At 41.1% G+C, this 20,029-nt stretch overlaps 1 protein-coding gene and 1 long non-coding RNA gene across 2 annotated transcripts in view; one reads left to right on the top strand and one right to left on the bottom strand.

Annotated features, from left to right (window-relative positions):
- Nucleotides 1-20,029, bottom strand: part of LOC109287371 (dual specificity phosphatase DUPD1-like) — a 41,656-nt gene that overhangs the window by 19,811 nt on the left and 1,816 nt on the right. The window contains exon 2 of the mRNA XM_019502374.1: nucleotides 10,040-10,258. Within this exon, the coding sequence (XP_019357919.1) occupies nucleotides 10,040-10,215 (176 nt within the window). The 5' untranslated portion in view covers nucleotides 10,216-10,258. The remainder of the gene's footprint in view (nucleotides 1-10,039; nucleotides 10,259-20,029) is intronic.
- The window catches only part of LOC109287372, a 10,012-nt gene continuing 2,058 nt past the window's right edge, over nucleotides 12,076-20,029 (top strand). The window contains exons 1-2 of the long non-coding RNA XR_002094843.1: nucleotides 12,076-12,434; nucleotides 15,532-15,779. This is a non-coding gene — a long non-coding RNA (uncharacterized LOC109287372). The remainder of the gene's footprint in view (nucleotides 12,435-15,531; nucleotides 15,780-20,029) is intronic.

Genomic DNA, 20,029 nt, shown 5'->3' with positions numbered 1-20,029 from the left:
TTTTTTTTTTTTGCCTTCTTCCCCCAGAAGGAAATACTCTTCCCCTTGAGCTTCCTGTCAGCTACTTTCTAATGACTCAGGAGCTATGCACTTCAGGAGCTGTCTGGAGGTGTTATTGAGTACAGTAAAAGCTGCACAGAAGACTGATATTTTAAAAACAGATTAAATATTTTCCCAGCGAGAAGGCAGGGGGCTAGTGAATTAATCCACTCACTTTCTGCTTGAGGTGAAACAGATTTTTCTTTCAAGTTTTGTTTTGCTTTTTTTTGCCCTCCCAAACAGGGGTGATGATGGGGGGATCTATTTTCTATTCCTCAGACATGGCCCAAAGCATGTATACAGAAAACAATGAAAGACTGATGCTTTCAGGTCATAGATCTGTGCTCAATTAGAACCCCTGCAAGTGGACCACATTGTAGCTAGGGTCAATGGAAAAATAAAGATTAACTGTCTGTGAAAAGGAAGTTCTGACGGACCGTAAATGATGCCATCTTTGGATTCCGCAAATGCAGCTCAATCTAATAAATAGCAGTTGGATTAAATGATGTTTTTGTTGTCGTGAACAAGGACAATGTCAAACAATAGGTCACATGACAGACATATTAGTGTCTGATACTGCAACATTCATCTGGAATCCAATTTTCCTATTTCCTTGATTGAGTTCTCAAGAGATTGTCAGAAATAAATGCCTTCAAACCAGACACTGTATCAAGAGACAGCCTTGATTATAATGTATTGCATATCTTTGATGCCTCCTATTTAAATGTGCAGTGGCTTTAATATTTACTACGCACTCAGGAGTCAGGTCTGTCAGGAAGAAAATGCAATGCCTTTTATTGACTGCATAAGCACTCTGCTCAAGTCAGTCTGCTTAGGGTCCTGAAAACATCTAGTGCTCCCTGGGCAAAATCATGAGTTAAAATGGGCCTTACCATAGTTGCTGTAGCAATGAGAATCAGACCATTATAGCTGCATAATCACTTCCATGCTGCCCATCCTGACTCTGTAAATTAAATCTCTCAGGGCTCTTCAGGCTGAGGCTATAGTCTGTCTTTTGGAGCAGCCTGTCAGTCCACCTTTTCATCTGAGATCACCTATATAAGTGTAATATGACTTTTTGGGCAGTGAAAGGGGTTCCCCCCAAGCTCCTATTGCTGTCTGTTTTATGTATTATCTTTGGTGCCTTGGACCAAGCTGCTCTTCTGTACTGTGTTTATTGTGGGGATGCCTGTGTAAGCATTTTATCAGTTCTAATCAGTTTAGCTGAGTGTCCCTGGGTGCGTCTACCCGAGATGCTAAATGCGCAGTAGACTAATTCTACTCCGCATTCGCACGTCATGGCAAAAAATGTACTATTGTGCTAATGTGCAGTAGAATTAGATTACTGCACATTAGCATCACTAAAAAAGCATGTGTCAGCACTACTGTGCAGTAGCACCAGTTACTGCACATTCAGTTAGTACCTGTTATTACAGGTACAAAACTTAATGAGCAGTACCTAGAGCACATTAATGCACATGTAGGCATGCCCCCTGTGTCCTAAGCTGGAGACTGGATGAAAAGAAGTGATCCTTCTAAGACACTGCGGCAAAGGGCATGTTGGAAGTGCCTAGAACAAAGTAATGACATCTCTAATTGTGATTATTCCTTCTGTGAATAAAATTATAGGCAAGTGACTCTATAGAGATATATGAGAACACTCTAGTCCATCATCTGCCATGTGAAGCATTACTCACTGTAATATACAAAGCACTAATAAGTACAGCCTTATTTTAAGTAGTCTTTTCCCCTCTCCTTCCTTTTGATCTAGCCTCTCTAGCAAACCAAACAGAATTCTCATCCACACCGTATGCTCTTATACCCAGGGTGGGCAATTATTTTGGCTGGAGGACCACTTAATGAGTTTTGGTGAGCTGTTGGTAGCCCTGCCCTTTGACAGGTGCCCCACCCCCTGGGTCACCACCTTGGGACCAGAAGTTCTGGCCCCTAATTCCTGACTATTCCCACTGAAAGTACTCCTGGGGGTGGAGGGCCTTGCTATTTTGAAACTGGAAAAAAAACAAATTGTATACTAAAAGTCAGATATCTACTAAAACGTATTTTAATTTGCAGTTTCCAAAAACTGGATCCTTTTTTTCCTTTTTATAGTATTCTATTGAACTAGAAATCTTTCAAGTTTAAGTGCCCAAATTTAAGCACTCAAACCCCTATGTTAGCCAAAGAGGCCAGAATTCACCATTCCTCTGCAGTGTGTACTTAGGTTGTATTAAGGATGTGCTTAGTCAAACTGGGCCCTTGATAACTGCCCTGCCTTCAAGTGGTGCTGAGCACCTATAGCCCCAGTTGTGAGCTCTCTGCAAGCAAGGCCATTTACAGTACTTAGATGTCTAATATAGATTTTGGTGCCTTGTTTTAGTCTGGAAACATAGGCTTTAATTTCAACAGAAGGTTTCCCCTAAGATTTTTAGTAGATGGTGGCCTTGTTCCTTCCAGAGTGGATCATGTCATCATTGTGGAATATTTAAATAATTAAAACATTCCACATAGGCTTCTTTCACCTTCATCTACTATTTTGATCTTGGTTTCTAGAGAACTTCATAAAGGTCAAATGGCCCAATTCCCTTTTGCAGTTTCTGGGCTGTTTTAGCCCAGTTGGTTCATATTGATTGATTCAGGAGGTTGGATGATTTACTCTTCACAATATTTACATAGTTACTAGGGTCAGAAGGGACCTAAATAGATCATCAAGTCTGACCCCCTGCCCTGGATAGGAACGAGTGCTTGGATCATAATACCCCAGCCAGATATTTATCCAAACTCCTCTTGAAGACCCCCAAGTTAGGAGAGAGTACCATCTCCCTTGGGAGCCCATTCCAGAGCCTGGCAGTCCTAACCGTAAAGTAATGTCTCCTAAAATTTAGCTGGAACCTGCTCTCAGTCAATTTGTGGCCGTTATTCCTTGTTATCCCAGGTGGTGCCCGGGGGAACAGAGCCTCACCTACTTTCCGCTGGTTCCCCTAGTGAATTTATAGATGGCCACCAGATCCCCTCTCAGCCTTCTCTTGTGGAGGCTAAATAGATTCAGGCCCTTTAGTCTATCCTTATAGGGCCTGGCCTGCTGCTCCTGACCATGCAAATGGCCCTCCTCTGGACCATCTCAATGTTAGCCATATCCCTCTTGAAGTGCAGTGCACAGAACTGTGCGCAGTACTCCAACTGTGGCCTGACCAATGCTGCAAAGAGGGGAAGGATCACCTCCCTGGACCTGCTTGTGATGCATTTGTAGATGCATGACAAGGGGCGGTTAGCCTTACTGGCCGCTTCCTCACATTGGCGGCTCATGTTCATCCTGGAGTCAACAACGACTCCAAGATCTCTTTCAGCCACTGTGTTGTTGAGAAGGGAGTTCCCCAGCCTGTAGGTGTGTTGCTGGTTCATTCTCCCTAGATGCAGCACCTTGGACTTGTCTGCATTGAGTTGCATCCTATTCTCATCCGCCCACCTCTCTAACCTGTCTAGATCTAGTTGGATTCTGTCCCTCCCTTCCAGTATGCCCACTTCTCCTCACATCTTTGTGTCATCAGTGAATTTGGACAGCATGCTTTCCACACCCACCTCCAAGTCACTAATAAAGATATTGAATAGCGCAGGCCCGAGGACTGAGCCCTGGGGAACTCACTGCCCATATCCCTCCAGGTCAAAAATGACCCGTCCACCATCACTCTCTGGGTGCGACCATCCAGCCAATTTGCCACCCATCTGACTGTGTAGGCATCAATGCCGTAGTCACCTAGTTTATTTATGAGAACGTTCCCAAAAAGCTGAAATGAGGCTTATTGTCTTCTAATATCAGCAGTCTCTCTTCTTGTGTATAAAGAAACTGTGCCCCAGTTAACAGTTCCTTATTCTTGTATTTATAAGTTGCTCCTGTTGATGTAAACTGAAATTTTGTTACTAGTGGTGTTGGGTGCCCCCCACCTTGAGACGCTGTTAGAGGACCTAATTTTTAGATCTATGAAAATCGATTCCTGCTTTCTGATAGTAAGTTCTCTTGAGATGCTGGGTACTGAAATCATAGCCCTGTGTTCCTTTGAAGTTCACTTTTTCCATGACACTTCCAGAAAACCAACTTGACAGTTAGCCCCTAATGTGCAGCCTTTCTCTTGCTGACCAATATCTCCTTGGCTTTCCCCTCTTTATTCCCCGCTCCATTTCTTGTTTTGTGTTTGCAGTGTGAACTCTATGGGGGAGGAGCTCTTGTTTTGTTCTCTATGTATCCAGCACCTAACATAGTAGGATTCTGGTCTTTGACACCACAATAAAGTAAATAAGAAATCATAACACTTCTTGGCTATGCTTTAACTGAAGTGAATTGGCTTCCAGTTAACTCAATATAGCAAGCATGAATATATGTTCTGATGTGGATGCTCATGGATGTTTGCAGATATGCAGCTTTCCCAGCCGTGATTGGGAACAAACACTTGGGCTGTTCAGGATTTACAAGCATGTCATCGAATTGAAGGAACTGTGTAATCACTGAGCTTGATTTACAGCCCAACCCAAACCTTTACTGTAAAGATTCCTGTGGAATCAGGCTAGTCACCTTTGAAAAACTTGGTTCATATCTTTGCTTCATCTTATTTCACTGGAATTCTTGGATACAACATAAGGGAAAAGGGGATGCCTTTAGACCCAGGTGCTGCTTTCACCACTACTGTGGTATTAACATTTTAGATGAAAGGAAAGAATACATAAAACGTGAATATCTTCCAACAGCCAGTTGGGGAAGGCAGCTAATGGCCTTAGGTCACTCAGAGGCTATTACAGTATGAATTATAAACCTGGTTGGAGGGTTTATAATTCAATCCTTAATTCACCTTGAGCTAGAACGTGGCACACATTTTCTTCCCCTTGCAATTGGCTCACCACCAGAGCTTAATAGTCAAGCTAACAGTATTCCTGTCTTATTCCCTCCATGGGCTGCCTAGTAAAATTTGATGGATATTTCCATTTCTCTGGTAATAATTGAACTTAAAGCAGCCAATGCCAGGAAAAGTTCACTCAAAATGCCCAGTGTAGGTGAAACCATTAGCATTTGACTTACTCTGCAATTGTTTTCATTTTGTACTTCTGGGCCATCTGTGCTTTAAGCACTTGATTTCTTTTTTACGTGTCATAAGCCATTACAATCTCCAGCGTCTGCCTTGAATGTGTTTCAAAGCTGGGAAGGTGAAGTACTGTATTGGGAGATAATTATGAAAATTGCAGTCCCTCTCAATCTGTGAAGGGATGAATTGGACAAAGAGAGGGTTCCTGAGTAAAAAATCAGCAAGTCTTTTAATATTTGAGGAGCAGAGGCCCAGAGTCAGCAAAGCACTTAAGCACATGCTGAAACTTAAGCATGTGCTTATGTCTAGTTCTACTCAACAAGACACTTTAGGCAGGGATTGAATGCTTTGCTGAATTGGAGCCCATGAAGTACACAGTGAGGCAAATGGACCCATTAATATGTTGCCCAAGTCCAAGTTCTATGGCAAAAGGGAATACAGGAAGGACTTAAGCAGGAGAAAGAGAAGATAAAATAGCTTTCACAATAGGGTATGTGTGTTTAGCAAAATATGCTTCCTATTTCTGAATTAAGCAAACTGACCCACTCAAATGTCATTCAATCCCTGAAGAATAGTATTTATTTCTCTAAGACTCCTACAAGGACAAAAAATGTGCTTATCTAAGGCTCTAGCTGCTCTTGATCTGAATTTAAAGTAGCAAAAAGACAAGTACTGCAGTGAATTTAATCTCATCCCAGCAGGCGCTAACTAGTGCTTATAGCAACGTAAATAAACCTTTCCTTTTGTTCTTCCTCTGCCCCCTAGCACTCTCTCTCTTACCAGAATTGAGCATAGCTCAGCTAGCGCTCACTCATTATGGAGAAGATGCTCAACCACATCATCTGGGGAGAAGGAAATGTTAAGATAACGTGGCTGTTAGCCATCTAGTGAAGGTGCCACTGGTCCCTTTCTATACTGGCATATCTGCTTGTCTTTTATCTGTCTCCTGAAGGAGAACTCTGACCCACAAAAACAAGTGCTTTCATTGCATCAAGTCTATATCCAGATCACAATATTGTGGAAGAAATTGTCTCTTCACAAATTTGTCAGAATTCTTAACCACCAAAGGAACCTAAATGCAGGGCATGAATTCACCAGATGGTGGGTGTTAAATAAAGGTTCCTCACCTAAGACCATACCACTGCTTCTTCCTTTAGAGAAGCTGGCAATCTGACCTCATTAAGGGCAGGTATTTACCATTTCCAATAATACTAAACTGAAGTTCCCTAGACATCTGCACTTGGGAAGCACCAGCAGCTGAAGTTTAAGTAAAGGTAGTATAGCATTTGTCCCTCCTGTCTCTATAAGTGCACACAGTTCAGGCTGATCCTGAGCAATTTTTTTTCCTCTGTGAAGTAATAACTAGTAAGTTCTCACAACTCCTGTCAGCTGTTGAGGGGTGAACATTAGGGTTTACCCATATGCTTGCTCCTAAAAGCATACCTGCTGATTGAGGGTTTGTAGCTGTTACATAGTGGCAAAGGGACTCACCTACACCCTCCCCATAGCAAAAGCATGAATGTGGAATGTTTCTGACTTAGTCTTATATTTTAAATTAATGGGTCACTATCATGCAATCTGGAACATTTTTCTTTTTATATGTTTAATACCAGTGGAGGTTCTAGACTCTGTATGTTCTGAACAGTGCACTGAACCGGTCCCCATCTGCTTTCTTCTGAATTAACATAAATTGCCTTTAAAGAGAAAATTAGCCATTTTGAATGAGTCAAAGATGTCTCTGCCAGACAAAGTCCTTAAGGAAAGGAGAGAGATGGAGAGAATCAAACAGCGGCTAAGTCTTCAACATGTGCTTAGTTAATGTAGTCCCCTGTCTACTCCATAAACTAGTTATGTGCCACCTGCAACTCTAACTGAATTAAGTTTTGGTTAGAGTTCAGACTTGAGTCCGAACCAGAACAAGAATAGAGTGAACAAGGCCAAAATTGTGGAAGATCTTCATCTTCATTAGCTGAAATCTTAAGTGGCTTCTATTTTATTGTTTAAAAAAATCATCTTTTATTAATATATGTAACCTATGACCACAACCAAAAATGGGTGTGGTCTGGCAGTCATCTCTACTTTTTAGCTCAGTACTATGAGCTGAGTTTCCTCTTACAGATCCAGTTTTCCTTGCGCTTGGGTTGAATCCAGTGGTTGTAAATCAGGCAACAAAGGTACCTGTAGATGGAATCTACATTGCATCATACAACAGTGAGTAAAAGAACCAAACCAAAGCTATTTCTTATCCATACAGAAGGCCTCTGCATTTGAAGATGATCTAAATTTTAGTGCTAATCCTTGTCATGGATGAATCAAAAGCTTGGCAGAATATGCTATGTTCCTATCATTGGGATGGCTCCTGTGGGCTGGAAGGTCTGGTCTTAAAAGTCTTTTGGAACTCACTCGAGGAAAACTTCAATTGGAGCTGAACGCAGCATGTTAGATTTGAGGCTTTGATTATTCTGGGCATGACAGGCCTCATGGAGATTTCATTGCCTCTGGGCAACATCTGCAGTGAAGCCTTGTAACAAAAGGATTGAGTGGCCTCACAGGGCTCCTTGATAGCCTGCATTGCATTAGAACGATGATGTGGTTATGTAGTCAGAGTAATTAATTGGCATTTCCATAAGCAGTTGCAATTCCTGTTAACCTTGTAAATGCAGGAGTCAGGAATGAGGCACAGATGTGGAGTTCTGAAGATGAACTGTGTGTGTGTATGCGTGTTCATTTCATTTGTATGAATGAGTGCCACTAAATTTTTTTAAGACCAGTCTTAATATAGCAGGATCCAAAATGCACCCAACATCTGTTACCTTCTCCATGGTATCTTTTTGCTAACTGGGCATATGATTCTGCCTTAAAAGAAAGGGCACTGATGAGTTGAACAACACAGCTTTTGGTCAGCCCTGTTTTTCCTTGTTTTTGACCCAAGAGCCTTGTGGATCTCATTATTTTCTCTGCAACACAGGCTTTTGCCTGCCTAGAATGAAATGTTCTACTGCCAGCTTATTCTTGTAATCAAGACTAAGTTTTGTCTGGGAATCGTATCACAGCCCAATATCGAGAAAACTGGATATTAGGTCAGGTTGTTACACAGTCTGGGGATGGAATTTGGCCCTATATAAGCTAAAGCCCCAGCCAAACTACTAATTTTGGTGGACCCTTTGCCTGATGAAGGCTGTCCTCATCTGTTTCCATTCCTCACCCATCTATTGCCCTTTCAGTGCATCCCAATCATCTGTTCAATTTGCCTCTCCTCCCTTCTTTTTAATAGGGTGGGGAATTGGTTTATTTTTTGGACAGATCACCCTTTTCTCACTGGTTCTTTAGCGCCTCCCCTCCCACCCCACAAATAGAATTAGAGAGAGCTCTAATGCTTCCTAAATATTGGGCTTAGCGAAGTGAACAACATCTTCTCTGAATGCCCTCACATAAAGAGGTGAGGTTGTTGTTCTGTTTCCCTGTTTAATTAGGGAACGTGATTAATTCCCTGTTTAATTTGTGGACATGCACATTCTATTCTTAGTAACAGTTTCTAAAGATTATTAAAATGCAAGGTATAGCTAGATTAGGGGTAGTTGGTGGCCCATGTCTAGGGATGGTGGATGTTCAAAATCCTTGTTTTGGTGACCTTGTTTGGTACACACCCGTTCAAACTGATGGAGTTGAGGCTTTCTCACCCAGATCAGAGGAGAAGCCTTCCAAGCACGATGCTGATTTTAAACAAGGAATAAGAAAGAAAGTTCCAGGTGAGCCATTAGAACTTGATCTGCCTTGGCTGAATCCTGAGTTAAGTATCTGGCAAGAAAAAAAAATCATTTTTCTCCTTGTTGTTGAGCTTTTGGCTAGGCCATCCCCACCGCCTGAAAAATGTTTTAAGTTCTCCAGTAAAGTGGCAGGCCTTGAATGCTAAAAGCCCAGATCTCTCATGTGTCTTTCTATTGCCTCTGGCGCCACAGAATTAATTGGTCGGCAGTATTAGGTCTCTAGTAACTTTCAAAGCTGTATATCTTTCCATTTTTATAAGCTGGCAACAGACAAAGTTAAGAACCATTTTAAAAAAAATATTGTGAGGACTCTGGAATTTGTGCAGCTGTGTCTTGTACCTTTTAGTGATGATGTAAGTTATATGCCATGTTAAGAAAGGGTGTGGGGGGACCTGGGAGACCCACCAGTAGTGCCTAACAGTTATGAAAAGCTTGTTTGCTGCATAGTCAGATTTGGTAGGCTGCATTTCCCAGTTGTGGGAGTCAGTTCTCTGTAACAGAAGGCTGCAGCTGGTTCCCAACTAGTCCTATGTTAAGCAGAGCTCTATCTGCATTTTCAGATTCACTTGCTGGGATCAGTGAGACATGTCCCTAAGGTTGAAGGGGAGTTAGAAAGATTCCAGCCCCCATGCTGAAGATCACTTTGGTTAAGTTCTGAGCAGATTTAAACCCCGGAGGAGCACTGCTGCCTGCGCAGGTTCTGAGCACTGATACGCTGAACAATTTCATTTCAGGTTTAAGCCTTCCCAACTCCTTGACCCAGTGCACCCTGTCTGTGCCCTTAATTTAATATCACTGGGGGACTTCCACTTGGTAATATGTGACAAATTACCATACTTCTTTGAAATAAGCCACCTAAAAATAGTATGCGACTACCCCAGATACTGCCCCCCACCTTACTGCCACCTTCTTACTATGATCTTTGTAAAGGGTGGACCCCCTAACCTCAAAGCTTATTAAACCATGCTCTTTGGGCAGTAGTAGTTGGGACTGGAGCAGGGAAATCTTTGCTTTTAACATGTCCTGTAAGGTCTGGTGCAGGCTCCCTTATTCTTTCACTGAGCACAGGTTTGGACTTCTGTCAGCCGATCAAGTGCCAATTAAAAGGATAGAGATAGAAATGCTTATACTATGTGACTCCAGTGAGTTATATTTATCACTTACTCATCTCCTATGTAGAGATTGGGCCAGACTTCATTGACATGAGTATACTTTGGGCTGCCATGCCAGAAGAGTCTCTCCAGTTCAAACGCGCCTGGGGTATAATAATCCCCATCAGGGTCAACTTTGACTGCCACGTAGGCACTTTTCTTCCTGGTGTTCAAACCCACCGATGACATCTTGTTCCAAGGTGCTTATTTTGTGTTTGAAATGTGAAAGTAACTAAAATGAAATCAGAAAAGGATTATAAGGCTGGAGAAGTGCCAGAGCAAACAAATTCCTCTCCAGTAAAGGGACATCCACATTTTGTACGATGGGCTGCAAGTTTGCCAGTGCACCAGTATTTGGATGCACATGTTCCTTGGAAGACACAGACCCATAATTAGAGGTTTTTTGCACTTCAAGGTTCCCTGAAAGAGAAGTAGAAGCAGCTTGTTGGAAAAAAATGTCAGTAGTAAAAAATGAAGCAAACAAAACTCAAGGGGGTTTTTCCAAAGTGTTCAGCATTGGCACAACTCTGCTCCTGCTGGCAATATTGCCATTGACTTCCATGGGTGCAAAATTGGGTCAATCTTGACTACATCTGACAATATCACTCCAAAGCATTCAAAGAAGAATTCTAGAGGAATATAAGATGGACTTATAGTTAGTTATTAAGAGGAGACCAGAAGGGTTGAATTCGTCCCTCAGTGTAGACTTGGGGTGTCCTTACTAGTCTTTAAAATACTTAAGGCAGCTCTGCATACTGACCAGAAGTGATTATTTCCGGACATGCTAATTTCTATATTGGGAACACTGGACTTGCAACCATGTAACTAACTGAAAGGCTACCTGTGTACTTGAAGAGGCTACAAACTAAACAAAGGGAACAATAGTCAGCCAAAGAGATGTCTTAATTTTCATTTGAGATCAAAGACTGCTCTTCTCACTTCTCACTGTAGTATCCATAAAGTACTTGCTGATACTCTGTGTGTCTGAAAAAAAACCCTAATACAGTTGTCTTAGTTTGGTTCTGAGTTTTTGTTTCATGCACAACCTTCTCTAATGGTTAATTGGCACAGATAGTTCTGTCCACTGGCAACGTGTAGGGGGTGCACGCGGGTGCACATTTACCCCCTGAGATTGGCCACCACTGCCACTGCTGGCAGCACCTGTGGGCAGTTGCCGCTCGCCACCCCTTGCCTGCCCACTCGCCGCCAACACCAGCGGTGATGTCCATGGGTGGTCGCTGACCGCCAGGTGGTGCTTGCCACCCCTCTGCCGCTGACACTGCCGACTCTGCTGTGGCAGCCTGCGGAAGCTCCCTGCTCACCACCGCCACGCCACTGCTGCTGCTGCCTGTGAGCAGTCTCTGTGTCCCCCCAGCCTCTGGTGGCATGTGTCATTCATGGCTCTGTCCATGGTGATGGGGTTTTCCTCGCGGAAACTGTTATGTTGGCTTCTGAGAGTGGACATGTAATTAGTCCACATGGAAAAACGTGATGATGGGCACCGATACATGAGCAGTGAGGCTGCTCTGACATGCTGCAGTTACAGTGCATTGGAGCATGGTCATTACCACACTCCGGCAGACCCCAGTGTCTCATATATCAACATCTGTTTAAAAATGGTAGCAGGGGCACTTTAACTAGAATTCATTCAATGAGCTTTAGTTAAAGTGCCCCCACCCCACTCCAGGAGCATGTGTATAAATGCCCAATGTTATTAGTTATGCTATTGATCCATCTCAGACCATGCTGGAGCTATTCATTTTTTCTTGAGTTCCCATATGCACTCATAAGCCAATACTAGAGTTGGTCAGGAAACAATTATTTTTCCTCACAAAAGTTGACAAAAACAATCTTTTTCATTTATGTTAAAAAAAAAAAAAGTAAAATGCCTAAATGAAAAGAAATCTGATTTTGCTGATTATCGTGATTTGGAATTCCATGCTTGCTGTGCTCCCTTCCCCTCCCCCCCACTTCCCCCATATGTCTCTTCGTCATGTCTTGATTCAACAATTACTATGGCTTGACATTACGAGCAGATCTGCTCCTCATTACTCTCCTCCTTCATTTTCACTAGGGGTGTGTTTTTAATATGAAAAAGGTGTGCTCTTAACTGGAGTGAACATCCTAATGGCAGTACAGAGTTTTCAAAGAGGTCGCAAGTCTAGATAAACACTAACTCTTGTCAAACTCCAAACTGCTCTCCTTGCCTGCTTTCTCTCCAATGTTGTTTCTTTTGTATTTTTTCTCACACGCCTGCCTGTTCTTCCAATAGACCTGCTGAGCCATGCTATCAGTCATGTTTTCAAGCAAGAGGGAGCAGAGGCATTCAGTAGGTGTTTCCTAGAAGACAGAAGTTGACTGTCAACCTATCCTGCCTCCCACTAGCTAGAAACAGATCTCCCTTGCAGGTAAAATGCCCTGAATTTGCATGCCAACTATGAGTTGAAAGTGGTCAGTTTTCACTGTGTTTTCCTTTGCTGAAATCTTCTTCCAGCAAACTGGATGACAATTTTTGACATTCATTACAGTGTTGTTTTTTTTTAAGTTTGATGTCAGTCAAACATTGATTTGGGTATTCCCCATCAGAAAATCTAACAGAAATGGCCATTTTCTATTCCAAAGCAGGCAGGACTGCAGAGCCACCTTTTGTCTGGCATGTAGGTATGCACCTTTGTTTAGAAATTGGCTCATTCCTATTGGCCTCTTTCAGTCAAACATTCTGAACCATCCTGGTGATGTTCCTCTAAGTGGTTCCCTGAGTTTTGTAAGGAATCATAAGTACTCCAGTATCCAGCAGGTTTGTTTTGCACTGTTGTACAAACCTCTTAGTCTCATGAAGTCCTACTTTGGTATCCACACTAGTCATTTTTAAGGAGAGAGCTTTTTTTACAGCGGCTGAATTACACCATCTACATGCCTGTTTAGCACTGGAAATAATCTGAAGCCATCAGGCATTCAAACATAATGTGCCCTAACTTTGTATGGTGACGAGGGGTTGGAGAGGGGCCTGAAGAAACAGGCTGCTCGCTAGTGGCTGACATGGAGCAGAAAAGACCTACTATTGGTGACAGCTAGGAAAGCTCTCTCAAGGCTCAAGAAATAAAGAACAGTAATTTTGATGCAGACAATTTGACTGGGGTTTTAGTCCTGGTTCTCTAAGAGTGTGTCCAAATGAGAGCGAGAGAGATAATTATATCTGGTGCTGACGACACATAGTCTTGCACTTAAAGTGTAGACCTCAAAACTGTATCATTATATCTGCAAATGATGATCTGTTTCAGTTTGAAGCTGGGTTCCTACTCCGAAAGTGGAACCTCTGCTGGGATGCACACAGGTCTGTTGGTTTCCTGGGAAGCCATTATTCACCCTGAACTCTGGAGTAAACTATGTTCTTTTATTCTATGCCAATGTTATCTTGGGATATTATTACGCTGAATTAGAATACAAGGAAGAATTCCTTGAATTTCCCTTGATAAAATATATATTTCATATCTGATTCTAGACTAAGTAGGAAACAATACAGGTTAAGAAAAAAAAAAGAAAAGGAAAAGCTGGCTTGTTACCCAAACTCTGGAATTAATTACTGTCAAATATTTGTTTGGGGAGAAAGATAGAAAAGTGAGTGTCTCTCCAGGAACCAAGAGAGCTAATCTCCTCTTTTATTGACTGTTCTGTGTATACTAGACAGAGCCAAGGGAACAGTGCTCCCTAAAGCCAACCCCCTCAGTAAGATTAGAGGTGAAAACTGGTTGGATTTCTTTTCTTGGCCCTTGAGACAATCACCGACATGAAGATGATAAATTTTGTCTAATACTCATTCAACACTGGGGCAGTGAAAATCATGTTTTCATCTATTGACTTTGGGAGAGCACTGCTAGCACTTTGGCTGGTAAGCTGCTTGGGATAGGGGTCACCCGGGTGTTATACTCATCTGGCCTCTAACAAATGGGACCTTTCACATTGTCTGGGTCTGCAGAAGACTGTTACAATGTCAATATTTAATCCTAGGAATGATCAACATTTTTGGAGGGAAAACTAAGGTGTGCTCCAGTGAGAAGGAATGGAGATACCAACATATCAAGCATGTTCCTTTTAGTCTAAGCATGAAATTTTGAGTATGGCTTTACACAAACTGGGAAGGCAGCCAGGACAGTGGAAAGGACACTGGACTTCGGGCCTGGTAGCTTGAGTTCTCTTAATTCTGTCACTGAGCAGCTGGGTGACTCTGGCCTAGTTGCATCATTTCCCAGTGCCTCAGTTTCTTGAAATATAAAATGAGGGAAATTGTGCCTGCTTTCTTCTGGGATCTCTTGAGGATCGATACAATGCAAGAGGGGATAAGTATTATCCCAGGCTATTCTCCTCCTCCTTACTTTGAGAACATGTAGCTCTATTTTAAGGGCCAGACTGTCTGAGAGGCTTTTTGGTATGGGACTTGAAGTTCCTAATCAGTCATTAGACTTTTAATCAGTGCCACCTCTCAGTGCGTGATCAAACCCTCACTAATTCATTTTCAGGATCCACCACTTTTCCAGCCAGTAAGTATATATTATACTCAGAAGCAGATGCTTCCAAATTTTCAATCATGGACTTAAATATACCATCAGATACAGGATGGTAGAAATTCAGGGATCTGCATTTTTATACCCTAATCTTTCTCATCATAAATGAGAGCAAAGTGCATGTTATCTAATGAATTTTATTTGTTAATCACTTGCATGTCTGGAATATTTCTCCCTCTTGGGTTATATGTATATAAATGAAAATATTGTTAGTGATTTCACAAAATGGTAATTCAGAATAATGGAGACTTAATCCTCTTTTCATTAGCAAACCACTTCAGGACATACACTGTAGCAAATTACGCTGCATTTTAAGTCTCTCTCAAGTGCTGTGCGCTAGAAAAAACATTAAACTATTTTTGCATTGATAAAAGTAATTGTGTAGCTAATTTGGATAAGCAGCATGCATTAGGCACAGCAAAGGAATCTCTTCTTTATGCTCCCTATCCATTCCACAGCTGCCAGATAGGATTGTTGTTTTTTTTTCCTTTTAAAGAAAATCTGCCAGTCTGTCTGGCATTTGTTCCAGAGAGGGAGAATTGTCTACTGGCTTGAAAAGTGTGGTGTCAGTTAGGAGCTCTTTCTTCTGCTCCCAACTCTTTGTATATTTCTCAGTTAGTGACCTGGGCCAGAATTTCCAAAAGTGACCACTAAACTCAAGCACCTAAGCTGAGACATGCACCAGGTCTGATTTTTCAGAAATACTGGGCACATGAAGCTCCCATTAAGTTCAACGGAAGTAGTGGGTTCAAAACACCATTGAAAATAAGGCCATTGGTCTCCCAACATTAGTGATCACTTGTAGAAATGCTAACCTTGAATTTCTTAAATCTCGGCTGCCATATATGTAACGAGACGGGTGGTGGCGGTGGGGGAGAGCAAAGCATCACTGAATTCTGAAGTTCTCATCTGTATGTTAATATTGCAGCTTTGTTTTTTCTAGTGCTGATTGTACTTTCTCCACAATTGCTTGAAGCCTTGGTGAAAGTTTCTGAAACCGTCTGAGATCAATGAAAGCGAGGTTTCTTAATCTTTTTGGTTGGCAATGCTGTAAAAATCTTACTGCTGCATTCAGAGATGCCAAAGCATTCACTCATCTAGATTTACACCCAGAACTTAGGAGCTGAGACAAAGAAAACACTGATGCAAAGAGAAGGAAAATATTTGCCCTCATCTGCCTTATACTATGTGGTAGGTTTTCCACTCCTTTAATTACTCCTGTGACTCATCTATTAGAGTCTTTGATTTCCTTTTTTCCAATCATCTCTTGAAGAATGGACAGTGGTACTGAGCACTATTTTATTAGTTGTCACACTAATTGCCAATATAGATGGAATACACCAACCCAAAGCTTCTTTGTTTGTGTTTGGAAGTCTTTTAGCCATAGCACTGTTTGGAGAACTTGGGTTCAGCTGATAATCCATTTTGACTCCAAAAATTTTTTCAGTCATGGCTTTTCTGTAAATCTTGCCTGTTTCCTTTGCTCCAATATAGATGACTTTGCATTTGCCTGTATTGAAATGCTTTGTGTTTGTTGGTGCCCCCTTTTCCAGAGTGACTTTGTGTCATTCTGTTTATGAAGATATCATTCTGTATCAAATCAGATGCCTTAGAAGTCCAAGTGTAGTGCATACACAGTGTTATTAATCAAACCTGTAATCTCAAAACACCAAGTTTCATTTCCTTCCAGCTGATGTTGTGATTGTGTTGCATTGTAGTGCTGCAATACATGCATTAGCCTTACATATATATCCTCAATTAATTCTTTATTGGGTCCTCAATCAACTTTATTTTACCTCAGTTTTATATCAAGTAGCCTATAGTTCTCAGGTCACCCCCTGTTTACTTTTATTTTAATTTTTGGCATAATCTTTTCTCTTTTCTTGTCCTCTAGACTTTTCTCAGTGATCAAAATGTATTGAAAATCAATATTAATGGTTCACAGAGCTTCTTAGCCAGTTTGTTTAAAGCTCTTTAGATGTAAGGTATTTGGACATGATTTAAAAATGTCTAGTTTTAATAGCAGTTGTTAACATAAATGCAGTGTAACACGGCAGTTCAGTAGTATAGCTTAGAAGAGGACTTGGGCCTCCTGACTTCCAGTTCAATGCTCTATTCATGGAGTAACCTGCCCCCTGGCTGAAAAGCATATTCTGTCTGTCTACCCCCTTCCTGTCTAGTCTTACTAGTTCCCTCCTGTCTCCAGAAGTCTACAGAAACGGTATTTAATTTTCCCTCGCTCTACAAGTAAACTGTTTTCAAAGAGCAAAACAAACATAGGCTGATGTTGATAGACAACTAGTTCAAAATACTGAAGGCTGGTGACTCACATTCTCATGCCTTAGATTTAATAGACACAGATACCTCTCATTTGATGCTTGTATGCTGTAAAGAAGGCCAAGTTTTGTTTCAGTTGGCACAGATCTGCCTGAATTCCAGTTCTGGCACTGCTTCTGACAGCTGCTCTGTCCGATTCCTCTCATGCCTCTCAAATGGAAGTGGCTCTTGCCTATCTCAATGAAAGGCACTAGAAAAAAGAGTACTATGTTGTTTTATTCCCCCCTCTCTAGTTTGCTAACAGTTTAAAGAGGAGGCATTGCAAATTGATAGCTCAGTGCTGAGCTGTTGCACAAGAACCTTTCCTTCAAAGTAATAAATGATCCCAAAACACTCAATGGGAGAAATTTAACACATGTTTGAAGACCTGGTGAACCTAGACTTTGTATTAGGCCTCTAGAGACAGGTGACTTTCACCTTGTATGATCAGTATCAAACCCATTTATGGAGGGGCATGGAAATTTCTCTAGCAGGAAGAAGATAGCAATGTGGCTGGGGGAACAAACAAATTAAATGTACCTATATAGTTCTGGTCAGCCCTTTTCTGTCAAGCGCATGGATTGGCATGCTACCAGCATTTAATTAAGTAGAAAGCAAACTACACACTATGTGCCTCTTCACCTAGACTGTGGTTCTGGGCATAGCTGTTTGGCAAACTATGTAGTAGACTGTCCAGGGTTATCTAGCCAAGCTTTCCGAAAATGAGGTAATCAAATTCTGTTCACTTCACTCATGCAGGTAGTCCCCCTCCACTTGTGTAAATGAAGATGTTGGATGAAGGCAGGCTCAATGAAACAACACAGTGATGCATATTTATGCAATGACAATTTAAACTCTAACACTGGGACCAGATTTTTTTCAAACTCAAGGACTGATTCCACCTGCCTGTGTCATCTGATGTAGTGAGCTCAGACTCATAAAAGCTCATGCTGTACATCTCTGATGTAGTTGGCCTATAAGGTGCCTTCTGCCTGACTTGAATCTAAACATAGCTACCTACTTCTCAGTAACTTGTGCAAATAATTCCTATTGACCTCAAGTCTATTCACATGATTCCATTTAAGTGTATACCTAAGGGTGTGCAAGGTTGTAGTCTGAGATGCTACATTTAGATGGGGAGATGCATGTGTATGTGTGTGTGTGTGCACGCGCGTGTGTGTGCATGTGCACATGCACGTTTAGGCAAAATAAGGCAAATAAATAAATAAAAATAAGCTTAATTCCAGAATTTTCAAGCACTTGCAAGTTCATTCATTTATTATGGGTTGCAGGTGTTCAGAGTCCAGACTACTCCTATTTAGATATTTAAATATGGAGACAGATACCTAAATTCACCCAAGTATGAAAATATTGGTTTCATGTTTTAGGAATATGCATTCTGCATTGTCCCCATGTCAATGCCAGGCCAATGCACCGCACATGAAATCTGGGGCCCAGAATCACCTTTTGAGTAATTTAGGTCCAGAGTGTGTATTGACTTACCAGCATTTCATGCTAAAGTTGCATGATGAAAGTTAAAGTAAAAGTCCAGAAAAATGTTGGTGAAATGATTTCCATTCAGAAAAAGAACCCTGCTATCTACCATTCATGTCTACCTTCTCTTCTGAGGATGGCTAGAATACAGACTTTTTTCCCCTTGAATTTATTTGGGTATTTGTGGTCCTCTAAGTATTGACAGTGACTGCAGTGGGTGAAATCTCAGCCCTATTAGCTCCCATGTCATTGTAACGTGGAGTTTCTGATGTAACTCAACAATCTAATTAAAGAGAATTAAACAATATAGGAACTAATTAAAGAAAGTGTGTGGGAGCAAGCAAAAACATAGAGAGGAAGCAAAATGTCTGAGATCAAATAGACTGCACCAATAACAAATCTCTATGCATACTGGAAAGGAAATTCAAAAGATACGGATCCAGTTTAGCAGGCTGGATGCATATAAGCACCCTTTCTATACTGAAGGGAGGAAGAATTATAGATGTAACAAGTTAAGTTTATTTCTTTTCAAATAGTGAAGAGTAACAGGGTGAGCTTGTTGAATTCCTAGATAACTTTCTGGTCTTTCCTTCCCAGCCAGTGGCTGGGAAGAAACTGTCCAATACTGCTCTTTTTGGGACACCAGTAATAATCCTTCTTGTTCAGTTAGCTCATTTCATTTTGCTAAGCAGAGGGTGGTTATGCAGTCATGAGACCCCTCATTTCAAAAGCCAGTGCACCTACTCTTTTGTGTACATTATTTTGAGAACCTAAGTAGTGCTTTGTTTTCTAGGCTCAGGGGTTATTCTTGCTGCAAAGTGCTTCACTTGAGCTAATTATATGTACCATGTATTTCAAAAATAAAAATGTTGTTAGGTTAGGTTTCTTCACAAAGTCTATAGTGCACTGAAAACCACTGCTCCCTATTATATCATCCTTATGCAATTCTTCTTGTACTGCACATGCTAGCAACAGGATAGATGTAAATCAGGGCGATTTACATCATGATTTAAAGCAGAGTGGAATGCCTTGATTTAAATAATTGATTTAAACAACTTTTTTATGTACTTCATTAATTTTCTGAGGAGGAGCACATTCTTTTGGCTGATCAAAACAGGTAGTTTTACAACTAAATAGAGCTCTTACTTTAGATTTGGTGCATCTTTGAGTTACTTTGGAGGGTAGGCTAATAACTATACACATTATTGAAGCAATTATATAGCTTAATATTTTTAGATTTATATTAATGTATGTTAGAAAATGATGAATGACATATTGCTTATTTACTAAATTACTTCTGTATTAGATGGCTTATTTGTTAACTTTTTGCTCACAATTTGTGTGAAGCAGCTGCATTAGGATGGTAACTTGTGTTTAATACAAACTGTTTTTACAAAGAAACCATCTTATTATGCTTTAAACTATAAAATGAAAACCCAATTTAAAAATCCTTTTCAATTGAAAAAGTCATTGATTTTTTTTTTTGAATCATTATGCTCCCAAAAAGACTTATGCTTCTTGCAAGCCTGGTACTTCTTGAGCCCCGGAGAAGCAAGGAATTGACAAAGGTATCATGGTTTCTTTTTATATTTGATCAAGAATGTTGTGTATTTTGCAAAAAAAAAAAAAAA

Source organism: Gavialis gangeticus, unplaced genomic scaffold (assembly GCF_001723915.1).
Source record: "Gavialis gangeticus isolate Ggan-Ray unplaced genomic scaffold, GavGan_comp1, whole genome shotgun sequence".
Classification (NCBI taxonomy): domain Eukaryota; kingdom Metazoa; phylum Chordata; order Crocodylia; family Gavialidae; genus Gavialis; species Gavialis gangeticus.
This window is presented reverse-complemented; position numbering and strand designations above follow the sequence as displayed.